The sequence below is a fragment of the Spermophilus citellus genome (genome assembly GCF_964194105.1).
Source record: "Spermophilus citellus genome assembly, chromosome: 14".
Classification (NCBI taxonomy): Eukaryota; Metazoa; Chordata; class Mammalia; order Rodentia; family Sciuridae; genus Spermophilus; species Spermophilus citellus.
In genome coordinates, this window is record NC_138194.1 from 85948444 (window position 1) to 85971673 (window position 23230).

Here is a 23230-nt window from a genome sequence, read left to right on the forward strand (position 1 = left end):
GGAGCTAACAGCCAGGAGTCTGCAGAAATATTTCTTCGAATAATTTTAAAGTAAAGCAGAGTAAGAGAGTATTCATTTTTAATTTAGTGTCAAAAAGCCAATATGAGACTCCAGGGCAGGTAATTATTCGTTGATTCCTTGAATATTTATTGAGTATATTCTATATTGGAGACAGAGCTGGGAACAAAATTAAGCCAAATTCTTCAGTCCCCTGAGATTTCAATGTGTTTAGGTGTTCGGGGGGTGGAGAGAGGTGGGGGGGAGGTGGAGATAGCGGGGGAGGGAGAATAAACAAAAAAATGTGCAGAGAAAAGCATAAAATGAGAAAATCGCTAGGGGAGCATCGGGATGGAAAACCTTAGCACAAAGGTGGTGTGTGTTCAGGCCTGAAGGAGGTAAGGACAGCAGCCATGCAGGTACCTGGGGGAAGAGCCTCATAGCAGACTGGATAGCAAGTGCAGAGGCCTGTGTGAGCATGCTTGGAGGTTCCTGCACCAGAGGAGTTGCCAGCAAGTGGCATGAGCCAAAGGCAGGATGGTGGGAGAGAGAGCAGCAAGATGGCAGTGGTCCAGTTATGGAGGGGTAGAATGGTCACTGTAAGAACTAGAGAGTTGGGGGCCATTTGGACAGATTTGCCCAGCGGAGCAAACGTGTATGGCATTGGGTTTTACAGGAGCCCACTGGCTGCAGTTAAAGACCATTGAGAACTCTAAGCCAGGTGGGGAGAGTGAGAAGTGGTCACCATCTGGATATTTATTGAAAGCACTGATGGTGGATAAAAAGTGGGTTGTGAGAGAAAAGGAATCCAGGACGACACCAAAGTTCTGGGCCTGAGTGACAGGAAACATAATGTTTTCCATTTGCTTAGAAGGAAAGACTGGGGAAGAAGTTTGGGTCAGTGGGCCAGGTTTTGAAGTTAGTTGGAGATGCCTAGTAGACACCCACGTGGAGATGGCAGACGGCATCTTCCTCATTTTACACACAGAAATCATGGAGCTGAGAGGTAAAGTGGCTTTGCCAGAGTCACATGATAGTCAAGTGAAATAGCTGAGATTTTGTTTCAGTGTCCTTGTTTTTAATCCGTTAGGATTTTTATTTACACTAGGCTATAATGATAGCACTGACCAGAGGAAAAAGGCACAAAATACTACTTAAATCTTATTTATTTCTAGGGATATATATCTTTATTACTGTAATTCTTTCTCTATCAGGAAAACTTTTTCTTTGCTAAGTAGACAACTCACTGTTTATTTTGGATTATAAATTCTTATCCTGGTGACACTTTTCATATGAAATAGTTCAGAAGATAGTGTTTCTTGTCTTTTTTTTATATGATTTAAAATTCTAATTATTTTCTATTCCATTTACTGCGAAGTGCCTTTATCTCCACCAAGAAACCTGAGAATCTCCAATATTGGCTCTAACAGTGCTCGATTATCCTGGGACCCTACATCAAGAAAGATCAGTGGTTACCGGATTTTATACACCAGTGCAGATGGGACTGAAATCAATGAGGTAAGGTACAGAATAGGATATGAATTTTTCAGGCCACTGTGTGGAGTTATCAGCTGCATATCCAAAGGCTTCTGGCTTAAAGCAATACTAATTATATTCTTTCATCCTTTCTATGGGTCAGAAATTGAGGCTTGCATGTGCAGTTGTAGCTGCAGGGTCACACATGAAGTTAGATATTAGCTGGAGTTGGCATCTTCTCAATGGCTTCTTTTTTCTCATGATTGTTTTTGGTTATGCTTGACAATAGAATTTATTTTGATATAATTATACAAGCATGGAATATATCTTATTCTAATTAGGACCCCATTCTTGTGGATATACACAATGATGGAATTCACTATGGTGTATTCATATATGTACAAAGAAAAATTATTTCAAATTCCTTCCACTGTCTTTTCCTATCCTCCCGCCCTTCTCTTCATTCTCCTTTGTCTAATCTACTGAATCTCTATTCTTCCCTTCTACCCCTTATTGTGGGTTAGCTTCCACATATCAGCAAAAAACATTTTACCTTTGGCTTTTTGGGACTGGCTTATTTCACTTAGCACAATAGTCTCCAGATCCATCCATTCACTGGCAAATTTCATAAAGTCATTCTTCTTTGTGGCTGAGTAATACTCCATTGTGTATCTGTACCACGTTTTCTTTATCCATTCGTCTGTTGAAGGGTACCTAGGTTGGCTCCCTAGCTAGCTATTGTGAATCTGTATGTCTGGTACTTGCTCTGAGAAGACTGGAACAGATGGAGTAAGTCTCTAAGTAGACTTTTCACATGATGCTTCTGGCATGCAGCTTTAGGGGAGTTGGCACAGGAGTCCACAACACACGTCTAGGGAGAGAGAGTACAAAGTGGAAGTTACAATGACAGGGCTCAGAAGTCATTTGATATTTCCTCCACCACATTCCATCACTAGGAGATGTCACAAGCCCCTGCCTGTATACAAGGCAGAGAAACAGATACCACCTACCATAGGAGGCTTGTCAGTCACGTACGAGGAGCATGTATGATGGGAGATGTACACTGACGTGACCATCTTGGGAAAATGCCATCTTCCACGGTGGGTGAGGCTGGGAAAGTGTGTACTTTCATGGACGAATCAAACTAGAAACAGAGTCAACATTATTCAGTTTATCTCTGCTTTTGATTAAACTGACATCTGAAAGAGTTAGATGAGACAAAATTAAAAAGATGAACAATTCTACTTTTGTATAGAAAGGTGCTTTCAAATAATAGAACTTAGTAAACTCATGAAGAATCAGAATCATGCGTGCAATGACTAATACTTTCAGAAATTCTTTCATTGAAACTATGTTTTGGTAAGATAGCAAGGTTATTTTTATTTTATTTTTCCTCATCTTGGTCCAGGAAGTTAGGACAAAGAAATATGCTGGATTGCATCATTTCTATTTTATCATCAAATAAAGCAAGTATTTTCATATATCAAGATAAAATATTTCTACAGTTAAATCTAGGCAATAGTTTACAGAATGCACCTTTACAAGGGAACTTGTATATAATGCATGGCCCATAAATGCACATTTATAACCTACAGGAGTACAGCTCAACATCTCTCATTAAGACTACATAAATCCTGAGGGTAAATCATTTTGATGAGTTGGGGTCATTGGGACTAGTTGCTTTGTGTTTGAAGACAGGAACCTAGAGCAGTAAAAAGATTGAAATGAAAACCACTGAGTGAGAGGTATTTCTCTTTCACCAGTGATAAAGAAACCACTTTCCCAAGAGTTGCAAACCTAACCCTGTAGGAGGATCAGATGGATAAAATAAATGTGCACAAACAGATACACCTGCAAAGAAATACACTTTCACCTGTTTTCCCCGAAACATGAGGTTAACTTACACTATATATTGCGTTCCCATTTTGATGACATAGATGTAGAAGAAATTCTCTACTGAAGGGCAATTTGAGACCAGTGATCAATGATAATGGATAATGGGCTTTGAAGAGCAAAAGTGCCATCCAAGATACAGCAGGTCTCAGCTCCTACTATGCCCAGGGAGCTGCCAGGTCATGGGACTCTTGAAGAGATAGACGGACTTCTATTTCTGTATAAAATTTACCAATTTAAAAATTGAACATCCCAAATAACATGACAGCTATATTCACCAATAAATGTTTCTTTATTGTGGAGCACGCTTCCTTAGCAATAACTTCTATAAGATAGAAGTACACTTTCATATAGGTAGGGTATATTTATGGCTATGTAATATATAACATAAGTATATAATGAAAAAGACTGTTGTCTTTGTCCATTCAAGCTGCTATAGCAAATTGCCTAGACTGGGTAACTTAGAAATTTACTATTCATAGCTCTGGCAGCTGGGAAGCCCAAGATCAAGGTACCAGCAGATTGGGTGTCTGGTAAGGGCAGATTGCTCATCATGGACACCCACCTGTGTCCTCACATGGTGGAAGGAGCAGATGATTCCATAGAGCTTACAAGGGCTCTAATTCTTCATGACCTAATTACCTCCAAAAGGCCCCTTTTCTTAATATTATTACACCAGGAATTAGTTATCAACTTATGAATTTGGGAGGGGGAACACAAAGATTCAGATCCTAGTAGCAGTTATGGCCTCATCTAGTATTTTGCGTTTTTTATTTTTGCAAAGAATGGCCCTACACAAATATATTTGTTTAGAATGTATGAATGACTTTTTTTTTTATTTCTGTTCAACCTTAGGGACGCCATTAGCATTTGTTATCTCTAATTTGTGTTTTTCTGGGAAATTAGAAACTATGCTAAAATTGAATTTAAAATATGAATCAATGGACTCTGAATGAAGATCTAAGAAAATTTTATTTGAATAGAACGCATTAATGCTGCTTGGATTTTTAAATATTTATTTTGACTGGTGCATATGTTTTCTCATTTCTTGATCCTTTTTTTCGGGGTGGGGGGGAGGTACTGTTGGTTAAACTCAAGGGTGCTTAACCACTGAGCCACATCCCCAGCTCTTTTTTGTATTTTATTTTAGAGACAGGGTCTCACTAAGTTGCTTAGGGCTTGCCAAGTTGCTGAGGCCAGCTTTGAACTCATGATCCTCCTGCTTTAGCCTCCCAAGCTGCTGGTATTATAGGCTTGTGTCACCATGCCCAGCCCTTATTTCTTGATTCTCAAATCCAACATTGCTGCATAAGTATATCTTTTACTTAAATGAAGTACTATTTTACCTGACCTGGGAATATATGATCTTTGAGAGTGAATATTTCTACCAGTTTTGCTTTAATTTCTATGAATTTAAGTTTTTATGTTTAGATAATGCACAATTGGGACTTTAGGAAATCCCCCTAAACATTCTGGAATGAACTAAAATCTACTTTGAAGATAACATGAAAGCTTTTATTTTAAAAGCAGTTAACATTTCTCCACTTCCCTTCCTCCTCCTCTTACCTTCCCTACCTAATTTCCCCTTCCTCCCACTCTTCCTCCTTCACTTTCTCTCCTCCCTCTCTATCTTTTCTGTAAGGTCCCCCTGCCAACTTTTTGGAGATGGGAAAAGAAAAGTAAACCAGGACACATCAACTGATGATGATAATGATGGTGGCAATTTTGCTGATGATAATGGCAGCTAGCACTTGGATGTTTACCACAAGCCAGGAGCTGAGTATTCTGGAGAGAATCTCATGCAGTCTTTACAGAACCAAATGCTGGAAAAGCATGACTTGTCAGATGATGGACAGATGCTATCTCAGTCTGCATTCACTGTAAAAGGATTTGGGAAGTATACATACATGATGGAGAATTAGTGCTGCCGTTTGAATTTCATAAATGCAAAGGCCACAGTTTTTAGACCCTTGAGAGTGTGGTTCCCAACAGCAATGACTCAGTTGCGCAGCCCAGAGAGCAGCCCAGAGTGCAGCCCAAATCCCTCATTGCTCATCGAGGACTCTTCATCCTTCCCAAATTAGGCGAAGTTAAGCTTTTAGCTGGACTCATAAAATCATTCTTAAAAGATAGTTGCAAAACAGTGAGATCATGATAATTTGTTACCCTTTCTTCAGAGTCTTCTCTTACATTTTTAAATCACCACCAATGAAACCAGTTCCAGAACTAATATATTAAAACCTAATATTATAATAAAAATAAATGATACCTAAAGTCTTCATAAAATAAAATAAACAATGATTAAATTGTTTAAAATAGTCTATTCAGTATCAAATAAAATGTTTTAGTAAATAAATTAGATCCTTTTAAATAGACTATATATATATATATAAAGACTATGTATCTATCACTTTTTCCCCATTTAGTCTCTCAGTGTACCTAAAGAAATATGATTTTAACAGCTTTTGTGTATGTTTGGTATGTTTTCCTTCCTATTTGTCACAGATTTGAGACTTAGAAATCTGTGGTCAAGGACTAAGGGAATTCCATTTGATAGTTTTATAACTACTGAAGTCAGTTAACTCTTTGGACCTCAGGTTTCTCTTTGGAAACCCATTCTTATACATGGGAAGGACCTCTAAACAAAATAATGTGTCAAGTTCTTGACAGTAGGTGCTCAATACATCTTAGCTGTGATGATTCAAAGCAGTAGAAAGCAATATCTAAGCATAATTTTGGAAAATGTGTCTGAAACTCATATTTTGAATATGGATTTGTGTTCTCTCTGAGTTTAAATAATAAAATCATCCTGGGAAAAGAGAATAGGATTTAGAGTTGGAAACGCCTCGGCTTCAGTCCTTGGCCCCAGCTGGTTTCCTCTGAGGCAAGATCCTTACCCTTCTCATCTTCAAATTGGGGGTGACAGTCAGCGACCTACAGGCTATGGTAAGGTTCAAGTGCCTCTGTGTGTATAAAACATGCAGATAGGGCTGGGGATGTGGCTCAAGTGGTAGCGCGCTCGTCCGGCGTGCGTGCGGCCCGGGTTTGATCCTCAGCACCACATACCAACAAAAATGTTGTGTCCGCCGAGAACTAAAAATAAATATTAAAAATTCTCTCTCTCTCTCTCTCTCTCTCTAAAAAAAAAAAAAAAAAAAAAAAAAACAAAAAAAAACTTAAAACATGCAGATAATGCCAGGCTGGGGCAAACACTAGATGCTAAGGACAAGCTGTAAAGTTATTGATCCCTGGGTCAGGAGAAGATAATGCAGAGTTTCAGTGAACTATTGCTATGTGACAGAAACTCAGCTTAAAACGGAGGACCATGGTCAGACAGTGCGGCAAAGCTCAGCAGGGACGGCTCGTCTCCACCCTGTGGGTCAGCTGAGGTGACTCTTGAGTCCCTCGGGACTTGGGGGCTGGAACTGCCAAGATGACGTCTCCCCAGGCTAGTATCTCAACTGGGGTGACCTGGAAGGTAGGCGTGACTGGCCCTCCAGCAGAGTGGCTCAGGGTTCTAGTTCCATAAAATGGACGCTCTGCTCTCCAGATGGGAACAGTTTTGGACCTACAGTTAATTCCTTCTGTGGTCTCTGGACCAGATCTTAATTTATATAAGACTTTTCTTATCTCTCTTTTTTTTTAAAAAAAGCTTTTTGGAGTTTTATCTTCATTTTCACTTATTTTATTCATTAGAGAATACAATTAAACCTACAGTGGCAAAGAAATTAATCGAGGCCCTGCCCACAAGGGCTCAACAGGAGACAGACATTAAATAAACAAAGAAATAAAAAGCTTTCAAATGTCACTGTGCCAGGGAGGAAACTACAAGGGCAGTGTTAGAGAAATGTGGAAAGAGAAACCTAAACCCTCTGAGGAGGTGATCTTTAGGGACATCCTGCCAGATGAGGAAGACCTAATTTTGAAAAGAGCTGAGTAATAGGGTCATAGACAAAATGAGTTGCTTGTGCAAAGGCCCTGAGGTGGAAACGTTGAGTCTATCCCTGAAACCATTGTGGCTGGAGCTTAATGACCAGTGGTTCATTAGGACTATAGCAGAGAGGACTTGTGCTCCAGATCATGCAAGGACATCCAAACCCAAACCCAGGGTGCTTGGCTTTGGTTTTGGAGGCAATGGATAGCCACTGAAGGTTCCAGTGGATAAAGGTTGTTGTGATTGCCATGAACAAACTCAAAGGATGAGTGGTTTTCCTTTTAACGTTGGGTGGCATTAAGATTAGTCATTGACAACATTGAAACTAGAGAACTTATTGATGCCGATCAACAATGTCCCCTGAAACCATTCTAAGTGGAACCTAATTTGGCAGTCTACTCTCAGATAAATATGACCATTGTTTCAATGGTCTAGAGACTGTTGTCAGAGCTAAGGTACCTTATTTTAAGTTATTGCAAATTTTCGTGAGGATTAATTGAGAAGGCGTGTGAAGGCCCGGGCTTTACACCACATGTAGGTTCCCAGCATGTTCCTGTCCTGTGCCCCTCGGCAGCCCAACACCTAGCCTCTCAATGAAGAAGATGGGTCTACTCCTCTTTCTCTCTCCTCAAGGGTGACTTTGATTAGGACTCTGCCTGATAGATCCTCCTCTCCTCTCCTCTTTGTTTTCTTTCCTCAAGGTCAATTCTTGGTTGTGTTCTAACCCTTCCCTCTTCTTACATTCTTTGTTCTTATCCTCAGGATTTCATCCCTTAGGTACCCCAAAAAGGTTCATGTATATTTTCCCAAATAAGTCTTTCTGTGAAAGATAAAGGGATATTTCAAATGTTTACTAGTTTTGACTGTTTTCTTTAGTATTAATACCCTTCCTCTGCATGGTTGGGTACCTGTGCAGCTCTTATAGCAGTGTCTGTACATCACTCAGCCCTGGAACCAGCAGAGCCCAGGAAGTAAGACCAAAAGCCAGCTGCTTCTAGTAGATCTGTCTGGAAACATTAAATGTATTTATATCAGCCTCTGAGGTTGTGCACACTTAATGTCCTTCAGGAATGGAAACAATATTGGTTTTAAAGTTGTCCTGAGAATTAACCAGCAGGAAATCTATTGAAGGGTGTAAAATTAGAATAGTGTATATATAAACTGACTGGTCTTATAATTCAGGAGGCTTTTTGAAGTATTTTATAGCCCTGCTGTCTGCCAAGTGAACTACAGACCATAATAAAATGCTTGCTGTATTTAGAGAACATCGGATACAGCTACTGTGACGATTCTCTCTTGCAGGTTGAGGTCGATCCGATCACTACGTTCCCTCTGAAAGGTTTGACGCCCCTCACCGAGTATTCCATTGCCATTTTCTCCATCTATGAAGAAGGGCAGTCTTTGCCTCTGGTTGGAGTTTTCACCACAGGTAAGCCTCGTTAGGTTTTGGAAGTTTTGCAAAAGTAATCATATAGAAACCAAAACCTAAAACAGCTTCTTCAGTTGTGATTTTAAAGATACTGCATTTTCACTTTTAAAATATTATTAACAAACCATTACATAGCTAGCATATGTACTAATTGTTTTGTACCAGAGTGAAGAAAAGAGAGAAGTTTGTCTACCTTTGAAAGGTCTAAGTTTTAAAAAGCCTGTGCATTCTTCTTATTCTAACCTCACACCTTCTTCTTTTATTCCTTGATGTAAACATTTTGCTTCCCTTTTCCATCCACGTGTGTTCATTAAGTTGCATTTCCAAATACTGATATCCAATCATTTTTGGCCAACAAAAAAGTGACAATTTCTTATTACTTAACCTAACGCATCATTATAGCTATTTCTGTTTTCATGGAGCCTAAAAAAAATATTAACACAAGAAAGAATGTCTTAAATAGAATGTATGCATACATGATTTTCCTATTCTATATTTACTCTGTAGTTGCCCAAGAAATTATAAAACATTTTGCCTCTTGGGGCAACAATTGTGTTGTTTGCCTTCTGAATTTGTCAATTGGCCTCAGACACAAATTTAGTTCTGTATTGAAGAGATGACAGGTAATTTAGAAAGAAATGAGAGTACTGATTGAGAAATGTTTACACAAAGATACAATAATTTCACAAAATCTTGGAAGGTCTGATAAATAACATTTCACTCCTGATGACATCCATGTGAGAACATTAGAAAGATGAAGATTCTTCCCCAGAATGTAGTACCAGTGAATAATTTAATTACTAAAGCAAAAAAAAAAAAAAAAACATAAAAGGAAACATTTCTCCAGTCTCTGGGGTACCATTTTGTTTATTTACTCAAAATACTGGGAAGATAATATCTTTATAAAATTATGAATATAGCATTTTTATTTTTTTCATACTTAAAAGAGGCAAGTAAATAGTCTAAGAGTTCTGGAATTACTGGGACAAAATTTGAAAGTCCGCTATTTCCATGGTTTTCCTAATTTATGCTGTTGGTAGATGCTGGAAGTTGAAATGTAATGCCACACTAGACTGATGGGTACTGCCTTTCCTCCTATGGTTTTCCAAAAGCAAAAGATTCCTTATGGAGTTTTTTCTTCCCACAGCCCCTGGGAGCTGTTTGAGTTTTGGCTTTCTTGCCCTTTCATTTCCCTAACAAAATCTTCCTGTGCTTCCAGAGGAAGTTCCAGCCCAGCAATACTTGGAAATCGACGAGGTGAAGACAGACGGCTTTCGAGTGACCTGGCATCCCCTCTCTGCCGAGGAAGGGCAACACAAGTTGATGTGGATTCCAGTCTACGGTGGGAAGACCGAAGAGGTAAGTCGTCTGAAAGAGATGAAAATGGATCCGGAGCATGTTCTGTGCTGCACAGGAGTTGGTCTTCATTTTAAAAAAGATTGAGAATCCCAGAGGTCATTAATATTGTGCAAGCCATGGAGTGTCACAAAGGTCAAACCATATTATTTTTCTAAGACTAAAATGCATTGTCTCCAGGGCTTCAGTCATGTATCTAATATATTTCTAGATTCTTTTACTTTCCTACAGAACATGTAATAAAAACTTCAAAGTACAACCTTTAGAATATTAATAATACTGATAATTAAAATTGATTTCAGCAGCCTTGGCGTTCATTATGCTTCATTATTTCTTGATTGCACTCAGAATGACATTTTTTTCCTTTTTTTTTTTTTTAAAAAAAAGAGCCTTTTCTCCCCTTTTTAATTCAACTAAACCTGGTTACTAAGCACTATATACTTTTTAGGTTGACCTAAAGGAAGAGCAGGATTCGTATGTTATTGAGGGTCTGGAACCTGGCACTGAATATGAAGTCTCGCTGTTGGCCGTACTTGATGATGGAAGTGAGAGTGAGGTGGTGACCGCTGTAGGGACCACACGTAAGTCTTGTTCTGGGGCAAGTGCGACTTCAGTAGCACCCACCATCCACATGGACACTCCCTTCACCACACCAGGCTCCCTCTCTGTCTGCCTTGTCCCTGGCTGTGGAGTCTTCAATTATTCTCTGTCCTTCAGAGTTCGCCATGTATCTCTACCTTCCATGAAACGGACATGTGAAAAATCTTAACATTCTAAATTCTTACCACTGCGAGGAAGTGATCATATCTGTCTTATTCATTATTGTATTCTCCACACTTAACACAATTGTTGGTTTGTTTTCACTGGATGATAAATATTCATTGGATTGATGGATGCACGAATGGATGAGTGGGTGGAAGAAAGGACGGAATAATTTTTGAATGAATAAATTGGCAAATAAATAAACCTATGGCTAACAGGTCCAAGAGTTTCTGGAATTTTCCAAGTTGATCATGGTTCCAAGAATTTTGTACAAAAAAATTTACTCATTGATTGATTTATTCCTTCATTTTTTTTTTAAATGTGAGCTATTAACTGCGTATTAAACTGTCTTAGATTGGGTTTCCTGGAATCAGATTTTGAGACAGAAAATTGCGTCGAGGAGGTTTATTGAAGAGTGCAGTTAGGAGACACTTATGTAAGGAACTGAAAGCTGTGAGATAGAGAATAGGGAGAAGTGAAACTGAGCCGTCATCTCATGCTGTTAAAAGCTCTAGGGCTAGAATCACCCTTCTGAATTGCCCCAAATTGTGGCAAAGGAGCTGGGCCTTTACATCCCCACATCACCAATTATTGGAGTTGCACTGTTCCTTGGCGGGGCAATTCCTAGAGCTATTGAGACTTGGCAGCCAGTATTCCAGCACCTGGAGAATAGATGTGTTCATCAGCACATGAATGCAAAGCACCTCCGCTGCTCCATTCCATGTACACCCAGGGAGGGTACTGGAAAGAGACCATGCACTTCTTGCCAGAGCACATTGCCCTCCTTGGTGGTCTTGCTTGGCAGCCCTTTCACAACTTGGTCTAGCAACTCTGTTTAATTTCCTTTAATTATCACGGTTATGCCGCTATTTCAAAATAATTGGGAGGTTTCATAATTTTATGGATGTAATTCAGATGTTTATATGAAGTCTGGTATCTGTGATGTGAAACCAGCCTCTTTGGGCTTTGGTTTCCCTATTCATGGAACAGATATGCCTGCCTTACTTGTGAGTCACTTTTCTTGTCTTCCAACCGTAGTCAAGTTTGTTGTAGGAAGAAAGTAAGATAATGGAGGTGAAATTTTCTTTAAAAGTTATTGATTTATGCAAATGTATAGAGGTATTGTCATTATAAAATTTTAAAATAATGAATTTTTTTTTAGTTGATAGTTTTTGGACAGAACCAGCCACAACCATAGTACCTACCAGCCCTGTAACTTCAGGTAAGAACACAGAGGAGCCCATTTTTCCAATACAGAAGTCATATTTTATTTAACATTATAATTAGGGAAGAGATGCTGCCCTCTTCCATGTCTACCAAACCGGTTCACATTTCCTGCCACTCAAATTCTCAAAATCTTTTTTACCATGGTACTCCAGCCTTCTATTACTCCAGCCTCCCTGTTAAATCTCTCTGCCTTTTTCATCTCTGTCTTAGATTCCCATTCACCTTCCAGAGCATGTTAACATAGTAACATCACTGGGGGTCTTTGCCCCCCTTTTTATCTCAGAGATATCTCCTGCTCTGTTGAGAATTATTATGTCATGGTTTTTGTGCATTTTTGTGGGTCAATAAGATTTGGTTAGTCCATCAGCTATTTCCTGTCCCCTCCACTGCAATACACCTCCCAACTAGCTACCAGAGGTAACTAAGTAACATATACACTCACTTCAGTGATTTACAGTTACCCATTCATTCATTCATTTCCTCTTCAACTAATCTTTACTGAACCTTCCTTTGTGCCCTAACGTCTCTTTATTGTAACATCCAAGATCTTTCCTGATAGTTCCTGCTTCCCTTCCTGTCCTCAACTGTATTTCCCACTCTTTCTCCATTTCCTCCTGTCATTTCGGAACTCTTTGCCTTGAATTGAGGAGTTCCCTCCCATTCCCACTGCCTGGTATCCTGCCAGGTAAATGTCCATCTTTTATCTCTTCTGCGACATTCTTCCTACTCTTGTCAAGGTTATGTCCTGTATATCTCAAAAGACCTAACGAAGTCAAACACACTGGAGGAATGCAATGAATGTTTTCAGAACGAGTGAATAAATGCATGAAGAGGAAGATGCGGTGGAGATGAGCAGGGGAAAAGGCAGTCAAGGCAGAAGGGAGAAAGGGAAAAAAATTGAACAAATGAAGGAGCAGGCACCTCCAGAGATGAGGACACAGGTGAAGGAGTTTGGACAAGTGTCAGAGAGAAAAGATAAAATCTGTGGGCTGAATGGATAAAGGCACTCTGGATGTTCTTGAATGACAAATGTCAAAACCAAAATGGGGGACTAGTAGGTGGGATGTGTGTTGGATGCTGATTGCACACGAAGGGTGATGAGATCTGGTGCAGCAGGACCACTTCTTCAACACAGTGGTAGTGTGACCTGCGTATGTCCATGCTCCCCTTTAGGTTCATGGGTTGATTTTTCAGTCCAGGATATTTTCCCAGGGTGTCCTGAATAGTGTGTATGCAAGGCTGATAATCTAGAGAAGTCCATGACCTCATTTTGTAAACATCTCTTAAACCCATGCTCTCCTAAACCTGTAGCTACCTTGACTTCCCATTAACCACTAGAGTGCAGCTGTTCTTGCTTCATGTGGCTCTGCATCATAGATCTATCTTCAGTGATGCTCCTTGCCACTCCACAAGTAATCTCCATGGCTCATTTTGGAATATGAAGGGGTTGAAAGTTCTTTAATCCTCGATTGTGTTTATTTCAGCTTTCCAGACAGGAATCAGAAACCTGGTTGTAGATGATGAAACCACTTCTAGTCTGCGGGTAACATGGGACATTTCTGACAGCCATGTGGAGCAGTTTAGGGTGACCTACCTGACAGCACAAGGGGACCCTGCGGAAGAAGTGGTAGGAACGGTCTGTATAAATACAGCTAAATAGAAACTCCACAGACTTTCCTAACAGAACTAATGAAACAGTCTCCAGAGACTAATGAAAGCTTTACTGCTCATTGCTTGATGACTCTTCCATCTCCAGAAGCTAATGTTCTTGATAAACTCAAACTTCACTGCTGATTTCTTGATTAGCTTTCTATCTCCAATTTTTTTCCACACATGTGCTTCAAGCTATAAAACCTCTAAATCTTGTTTATAACATTGCTTCTGCTGCCTTGATGACTTGGAATACCAAAATTGGGTCATAAAAGGTCTATCACATACTTATATCTGTAGATATAGGTGGATAAAGTTTCAGATCAGTATTTAACATTTTTTTGCACTTGGCAATCAGATAAAAAGCTTTTCAAGCAAAACACACATGGAAGGTTTTTTTTTTTATGTAGTTGAAATGTTTCTAGCAAAATGCCATCCATTAACTAATAGTTATGTTTTTTTTAAATTTTACTGATATCAATTCAAGAAGATTTATAGTAATTTCTTATATATCTTAATCATGGGCGTCTCTCCTCAGGGATTTAGATTTTTATATGTTGTGTTTTCTTTAAGTTGATCTATCTTTATTTCTTTTTTCTATATGGCAAACCTGTCACCCTCTTAATCATAGCCTCTACATGTTCTCTTAATTTATACCATATTTAACTTGAAATTGTTTTGTAGATGTGGGTCTAGGAACCAGATAACTCCAGTGTTTAGCCAGAAGAAATTTGTCTCTTTCATCATGCAATATAATTTAGCGAGCCTCATTAATTGAAATTTTGGTCTTGTGCTGCATTAGTTTTGACACTCTAAGAAAGAAATTTTTGAAATTCATCACTGCTCAAGAATAGCATTATTCTTTCTTTCCCTTCCTTCCTTAAAAAGTCTTGGGTGGAAAATCATTTTTTATTTATGTGTATACATAAACTATTACTTGAGTTCAAATTTCTTTCAGGAGAGGACTGTATTTATAATGAAAAGAGGAAAGCTTATAGGGCCCAATGAAGGCCTCAATAAGAACCCTATCCCTGTGAACAGCCAGAAGATCCATGAATTGGTCTGGGGATACTTATGGAAAGTTAATGATCTCAAACAAAATCCACTCTTACCATACATTTCAAATGATTCATGACTTGAAATTTTTTTTTAAAAATGTACTTAAGTATGGCAATTAATGTAATAATTTGCAGTGTTTTATTTTTCCTAACATTGTCTTCCTATCATGGCTCAGTTCCTAAAAGTGAGATCCATAGAAACTTTCCAGACTATGGGTTTTTCATTTTTGTTTCTTGTGAATTTTTCTTACTCTTTCCAAGAAACACATTAGCTTCTTGGTGAATTATTCCTGTTAATTAGGAAACAGTAACAATTTAATCTCACACATGCACTTATGAGCTACACAAGCCAAGGTGAAATAATAATAATATTTACTTTGGGTTGTATCTAGATAATTTTCCCTTTGCTAGTTTCTTTCCTTTAGCACTGTTTATTTTTGAAACACTTGGACACCTACACGAAGGGGGAAAAAGATCAAATTCTTAGTCTGCCCCAGTTAAACAAACCTTTAATAAAAATGAAAAATATTGATATATTTGGTGGTGATTATTTACTATGCAGAAGTATTTGTTTTTGTATTTTGCTTTTGCTGTATTAAAAAATGTACTGTAGTATTCATTAAATATCAAACTCTTTTGGTGCATTTTAATTAAACTAGATTTGTGCACACAGCTTACAAGCACTTTCTTAATTTATATAGGGACTCACCTGAGGATAGATTGAGAACTTGTTTCCTCAAGTGTTAGTGCTATACAAATGGATTAGTGTTATTATTAGAAATAGAAAGTGGGTGCATCTAAGTTTAGATTATGAAGCTAAGGTAGGACCATCAGATGTGGACCTATGCCAAAGAACATTGGTCTTACAATCACACAGACCAAATGATATCTTAAAATAAGGATGCATACAGAGAAAGACAGATGATAAAAACATATTATAAAAGCAAAAGGAAATGTGTCCAGAGAAGAGGTATGATTCCTAACATGTTTCCAAATTTTCCTTAACTGTAAACACTGATTGTATTTATATAAGGAAAGAATAAGAGAGCGTTGGAGAATAGTACAGTATACAGCATTGCAAACCAAAGAAAACAGGGTAATTAAATTTATAAAGTTAAGGTATGTGAATTATTTATGTAGATTCTAGGTATAATCAAATCTACCAGACACTTTCAAGAAAAAAAATTAAACACTTAGAAATAAAACTGCCTGCCAATATTTCATAAAGATTAACTTTGAACTCTTTTTTGAAATTAGAAAAAGTGGCAACAACATTGTCTCCATTGTGTTAGAGCAGGGAGATCTCTTATTTATTTATCAAAAACCAGACTTTCTAGAGCCTGGGTTTCAAAAGCATTAACCATGGCACACCTATAATCCCAGTGGCTCTGGAGGCTGAGACAGAAGGATTGCATGTTCAAAGCCAGACTCAGCACAAAGCAAGGCACTTAGCAACTCAGTGAGCCCCTGTCTCTAACTAAAAATACAAAATAGGGCTGGGGGTGTGGCTCAGTGGTTGAGTGCCCCTGAGTTCAATCCCCAGTACCCCCCCACCCGAAAAAAAGCATTAACCATGGCCTGAATTTTCAGTTGTAAGGAATTTTCTAGAGTAGGACTACTCAAAATGGGCCTTGGTCTCCTACATGATAAGTTCAGATTTAACATTAAGCTTTTAAAAATGTGGATAGCCATTTGACATTGCTGCAACCATCCAAGAACAAGATTATGATCACTTTTCTAGCAAACTGGTATTATTGTATTTTATGCAGATATTGGTCTACAGTGGATTGGAGTTAAATCAAAATTAACTCTTAGTCTTTAATCACAGAGAGTTTGAGAACCACTGTCTAAAAACAGATGGGACTGTTATAAAATGAGACTCCAGTGAGATACAGAGGATCCTTTTTCTACTCCAGGCAACAATTTGCTGCTTGTGGCCCGGTCTGCTCTGAAGAAATTTGGGTCATAATGGAGCCAGATAAAGTTGCATTTCTGCAAAAATTAAAAACATGAAGTTTATTGGCAAAATTTTCATTCTATTTAACCATGAGCATCCTTTATAGATTAGTTTTATAAATACAACCACCGTCTTCTTTTGCCTATATATTTGTGCACACAGCTTACAAGCACTTTCTTAATTTATATAGAAACCCAATTAAGGATAGATTGTTTCCTCAAGTGTTAGTGCTATACAAATGGATTAGTAGTAGTATTAGAAATAGAAAGTGGGGTGCATCTAAGTTTAGATTATGAAGCTAAGGTAGGACCATCGGATGTGGTCCTATGCCAAAGAACATTGGTCTTACAATCACACAGAGCACAATAACACTTGAGGAACACACACACACACACACACACACACACACACACACTCACAATTGTTTGTTTGTTTGTTTTACTCTGCTTTACCTAAACAAGCAGAGGCCAAGCAGGAAGAACTTTGCATACTCCAGAAATTTCCATTTCACTTTTCCAAATAAGTATCATGAGCGTGATATGTCAAGAGCTTTGTAATGTTTTGAACAACCAATAAAAAAAAAAAAAAGTTTAAAGCAATTCATTTGTGTGAAGTAGGAGGCCAATGTTAAAGGAATGTGTGGACTCTATTCTCACATTTATGTTCTTTTACTGAGCTACGTGGGCCTCAGTTTCACCATATGCAAATGTGTGAAATGACAAGGTGGTGATAAAGATTAAGTGAATAACTGTATTCAAATTCTTGAATAGCACCCAGCACATATACTTGCTAGATAAGTGAGAGCTATTGTTCTAATTCACAGCAACAACTTCCTGGCAAGCAAAATGAATTATTCAAAATAACCACACCACTTTTCAATATACCACAGGCTGAACTTGATTGGTTGGAATGTCATGTGCTTTTCAATATGAAAGATGACCTTATTTAAGGAACATCCACATGGGTGGTTTGCTAGAAAGACAGCTTGGAATGAAAACCCTGGCTCTGTTTTCTGAAAGAGTTATATTTAAGAGAAATACCCCAAAGGAAGCTACACTGTCTGAGTGATATAAGTCAGGGCACCCACTGTCACAGTTCTTCCTTAAAAGTCTTTAATGCCAGGGTCGTCTGACTTTAGAATAAAGCAGAGGCCCTCTTTTTCATTGCTCCTTCCCAGGACCCTGTGTACACACATCAATGCAGCTCTGTACCTTTCAATGCTCCTTCCTATGAGGAAAAGAATCTTATTAATCTAATATAAAATCATCTAATTCAGACTTCCTTTTTCATATTAAAAAATATTGCTTTTTAGAGCTTTGTGATATCTTAGCAACAGCTGCTTCTGGGTTCAACTGGAGGCTTCCTAAGGCTTATTTCATGATTTATAGGTTTCTTCCTTCATCCAGGAGTAGACAGCACCACCCTTGCCTGCTGGCATTTCACCCAGCCCTTGAATGGAAAAGTCTCTAGTTGTTCTGGTCTTGTGACTCCCTTCAACCCATTTGGGTTAGTTCTCACATCCTAGTGTTTTTTCCAGGCCTGATTTTGTTCCTTAAATGGTCCAGAGATGTGCCAGCATCTAACTCCTGGAGCACAGGCTGCAAGTTTTGTGCTTTCAGCATTGAGCATACGGGGCTTTTCTGGTCCACACTATGCTCTTAGGGATGTGAGGTTTGCACTGCTGCATACTATGGTGTGTGGCACTCATGCTCGAGCAGTTAACCCTGGTGCTGCGTTTCTGTTTTTGGCATCTTCTTAGAGACAGAAGGATCATGATTGCAGATTGAGGAAGACATCTCCTTTTGGAAATAAAAAAAAATTGCAGCACTTTTTAGTGTTGCTGGTAAATATGTTTCAACTTGGAAAACTTGGCTCCCGTGCATGGCTCTGTTGCTCTTGGCTAGCATCCATTCTTTCTAATTGAAAGAATAAAAATGCTGGGGTCAGGTTATCTCTGAGGGAGGAAAGCAGGGGAGGCTGAGTTTGCAAGAGGATACTTAAGTTGAACCCAACTGATAAGCAGCAGTATGAGTTATAAAATGAACACTCCTAATCCATAAACACCTGCTAGGCAAACAGACCATTATTCTGTCTTGTGAGGACTTCACAAGTGCTGAGAAGATGTTGAGAGAAGAATACTCCTTAAAGTTTAAGAGCTTCAAACCTGAGCCTTCTGTATCAGTGGGTGTAGACTAAGGGTTACTGCAGAGGGGAATTTCAGAGAAATGCTCTTGCATGCATGCCCTTTCTTTTCTCACCATGCCCTGAGCATGTCCCCTACTCTGATGCTCTCTGAGCATGTCCTCTGCTCTGATGGTCTCTGAGTGTCTACAGTCTCTGATGATTTCTAAATGTCTCCATTAGTAGGTCAGTGGGAAGAAGGGGTCTTACTAGGACGATGGTCCCTACTTTTCTGTTCAGGTTATGGTGCCTGGGAGCCAGAACAATCTCCTTCTGAAGCCCCTCCTTCCGGATACTGAGTACAAAGTCACAGTGACTCCTATCTACACTGATGGAGAAGGTGTCAGCGTCTCTGCCCCTGGAAGAACCTGTAAGTGACGCTTTCTCCTTTTGAATATGAACTGACTCATAAACTGGAAATGTCTTTTTCCCAGTAATGTATCCTGAAAGATGCAGCATAGTGACATGAAAAGAGCAAAAGTGATTTGGAAACAGAAAATCTGTGTTTGAATCTTGTCTTCACACGCAAGCTGTCTGGCATTGGGCAAGTTGCTCAACAGCTCTGGGCTTAAGTTTTCTTTTCTGTGAAAACTAAGACTTGAAAAGCAAGTAATCTCTGTCCTCCAGCATCTGATTCATCCCAGGCCTGTGGATTCATCAAAATACTCTCATTCCCCACTAGAATCAGGATAAATCCACCATCCTCCCAATGGCTCTGCACAACTGCCTGACCTGGACCCTGCTGATCTCTTTGATCTCACCTCCTAACTAGTCCTAGCTCTATCCTGCTTTCTGCTGGGCATGGGACTCTATGACTGTTCCTCCTTAGGCTATAGCTAGTCAGTCCCCTCCTGTGGAGCATCCTTTCCCAGATATTGGCATGTTTGCTTTTTCTTTTCACTGTGGTCTTAGTTCAATATCAAACCTGCCCCAGCCTTTTTTGAACATCTCATGCAAACTAGTTTCCATTCTGTGACATTGTCCTGTTTTTTGTTTGCCTTTTGTTTTTGATCATGTGATGGCACGATTTACTGCCTTGTGTTCCCTTTTTTGCTCATGGATTTCTTCACTGCCCATCTCCCATCTCTGCAGGGCAGGCGTCACGAGAGCCTTGGAGCGCATCTGTGCCCTTCACCTCTGCATGCGAAGCTCCCACAGCAGAGTGTGGCACAGAGGAGACATCATGAAATGTTTATTTAAGATGACTTGGCCATAAAAATCAAATGAGGAATGGGTGTGAAAACAATTGGTTAAAGTACTCCAAAGTCTCAGGGGTCTTCATCACTGTAATGGATATCTAATTTTGCATAAAGACTAATGTAGGGCATGATGGTTTCAAACAGTGACCATTTTATTATTATGTGGATTAGGAAATTAGGCAGCTCCGCATGGTATCAATTAACATTACCCAGTGGTATTCACTTGGTGGCTGCTTTGGTCTAGAGGGTCCATGACAATTTACTAATCTAGCATCTTAGTGGGGACAGCTAGACTCAGTTCTCTCTCTCTAGTGTCAGAGCCTCTCCATGTGGTTCTTTCAGCAAAGTAGCCATATATCCTTATAGCGATTGGGGTCTATGAAAACAAGATATCCAAGAGGCAGGAAGGAGACTGCTGGGCTAGTTCAGGGCTCTGAATGAGTGTTACTTGTGCTGCAGTGTATTGGTCAAGGTAGTCACAGATTCCTGCCAGAACTAAACAGAGAGTTGTAGCTTCCATGTCTCAATGGAAAGACGATCAAAAAAAATCTATGACCATCTTTTTAGTCCATCATAAATACTAAGTAGTTACGTGAGATCATGTGCAGAAGAGTGTCAGAGACTGAATTCTATGCCCAGGGCAGCTGAATGTGGATTTTTTTTTTCATCTGAGTCTCTGCAAGTCATTAAAATTCTGCTGCCCAGAGTCCTCCGCTAAGCAAATAGCTATTAGCTCCTCCTCCAATGGCATTGGCATCTGTCATCCCTGTGTCTGAGCTATTGTGCCTCCACCCAGACTCCATCCAAGCTGGCATATTTTTCTAAAGATCGCCTAGAGTATTGTGATCTTCCTTCCATATTTATTTCCCGTGGGGTCATGCGGAAGGAGAGTTGGCCATGGGAAGAGCAGAGCAGTAATGGAGTTTCCAGCTTGGCCCTCCACTTTTGCCAGTGCCAGTATCTGGATTCGGTCTCCTCCACTGGATGAATGACTGCATTGTCTGCACTGGATACAGTCTCCCCACTCTGTGGATAGTGGATATCCATCCTCTACACAGGATATATTTTATGTGTCAAGAGGCTCAACAGTGGCATCTGGATTTGACCTATACAATGGGATTTTTACTATATTTTTTTTTATTTTGCTGCTAAGTAAATGTTGGAACCCACATACTTAAACAATGAAGAAAAATCAATCAATATTTACCTCACACTAGTAAAGACTAAAATAGACAATTACTGTAGAAAACATGACTTGAATCTCATTATAAAAGTGCCATTCTATGCAGCAATCTCTCGATAGTAAAATTATTTCAAAGTGTGAGTAAATGGTCTACATATTTGAAGAGTAATTAGTACAACAACTATGTTCTATCAACAATGAAATAGTGATACTGTCAAGACGCATCACAGTTAGCAGAGCTCCTCCATTTGACTTTAATATTTTTATAAAAATTGATAAAACAATAATACAGAATTTTAAAAATATATTGACAATATGAAGCTGAAAATAAAGAAATCCTTAGACTCTTGCCTCCAAGAATAATCATTATTCATTTTGTGTGAGCAGCATCCTCAGTATCACTCTGATCACGTGGAGCAGAGGGTGATGTAGATAGTAAATTTTAATAACACTATCCAACTTGATGTTACTTCACATTAACTGAGGAAAAGGGAACCAGCATGATATTGAATGGATTTCTGAATTCCAGACAGAACCCTTTCTTTACAAGAGGAATTTTCCATATGTTTAATTTTTAAAGCAACCACAGATTCAAAGGCTTCCCACTGTGTGTTTTGGTGCAATTCACCCTGTGTCTTTAACCCTGTGTGACGTTATCTTAGCTTTTGTTGACAACAGTGGAGGTCCTCAAGAAGGGAACTACACTGAATCTGTGTTTCTCCCTTTCTTCCCTGCTCAGTGCCCTCCTCTGGTCCCCAGAACTTAAGGGTCTCAGAGGAATGGTATAACCGGTTGCGCATCACGTGGGATCCTCCATCTGCCCCTGTAAAAGGCTATAGGATCCTCTACAAACCTGTCAGTGGTAAGTAATGCTCCGTCCCATGAGCAGGGATCTAAAGTATATTTTAAGACAATTTTTTTTTGTTCTGTTTCGGTAACTGTTTGATTTTCTATTTTAAAGAAATAGGAAGAGCCTCTTGTTTTTCAGAAAAAAAAAAAGGTGTTTTTAGCATGGGCAGTGTTCAGACCGATATCATCAGAAGGGCGGAGCATGACCTATGCTGCTGGCACAGCAATGACTTACATCTGACCTACTCATGCCCTAGACAAGGAACCAGCCTAAGAAACCTCCATTTTCTAGGAACAGGGAACTTTATGGCTCTATGGATAATGGAAATTCTAAATATTTGAAATCTCTAATTTTGATTTTTTTTTTTAGTTCTGTCTCTTTGATTAGTTGAAAAAAATAACATTGATCAACTTCTCATTCTGGAAACTAGGGAGATAAAACTCACCAAAGCAGAAAGATGCTTTTACAGCAGCCCCATAGTTCAATGCCCAAGGAGACCCTGCTCCTCTGCCTTCTACATCATTATATCTTAAAGGCAAGAGAAAGATGTAAATAGGGGGTGACTGTGCCCTTGGCCTGTGAAGAGGAGACCACGTGGACTGCAACTCAGAGTATCATCTCCCTACGTTTAGCGTGCTCATGGATGTTTAAGCTGGAAACTGAAAGCCTATTATAAACATTTTTGCAATTTTCTAGACCTGGCTTTCAGAACTCTGGTTGGTCAGCAGAGTTTCTACACTTATTCTTAATCTGGTATGAAAATTTTAAAAACATTTTATGAGCCATTACAAAATGCTTTCTGCCTTTGAAAATTCCATTAGTCTTGATCTAATGATAAGATGAACCTGAGATGTTGTTCTTGTCCCTGTATCAATTTTTAGCCTCTTCTGTTATGCCCAATTAATTATCCAGGAGCGGTTGTCATGGTGCCCATACAAATAAAATGGTCTCACCTCCAGTTTCTCCAGACAAACACCTTTGTGAACCATGACAAATAAAATAGAAAGGATAGAGCACTGGTGCACTGGCCTGCTGCATATTGAGTCTTTGGAACCCATTATCTATATATTTGTCTGCT

The 23230-nt window shown here is 39.1% G+C and overlaps 1 protein-coding gene across 5 annotated transcripts in view; it reads left to right on the plus strand.

Moving 5' to 3' along the window:
- COL14A1 (collagen type XIV alpha 1 chain) overlaps positions 1-23230 on the plus strand; it is a 205969-nt gene that overhangs the window by 79053 nt on the left and 103686 nt on the right. For 4 of the 5 annotated variants that reach the window (XM_081265815.1, XM_081265818.1, XM_081265819.1 and 1 more), the window contains exons 14-21: positions 1376-1515; positions 8603-8729; positions 9949-10088; positions 10534-10666; positions 12010-12069; positions 13559-13710; positions 19161-19290; positions 22042-22164. In XM_081265815.1, the coding sequence (XP_081121941.1) occupies positions 1376-1515; positions 8603-8729; positions 9949-10088; positions 10534-10666; positions 12010-12069; positions 13559-13710; positions 19161-19290; positions 22042-22164 (1005 nt within the window). The remainder of the gene's footprint in view (positions 1-1375; positions 1516-8602; positions 8730-9948; positions 10089-10533; positions 10667-12009; positions 12070-13558; positions 13711-19160; positions 19291-22041; positions 22165-23230) is intronic. The other variant, XM_081265817.1, reaches the window with a different exon arrangement.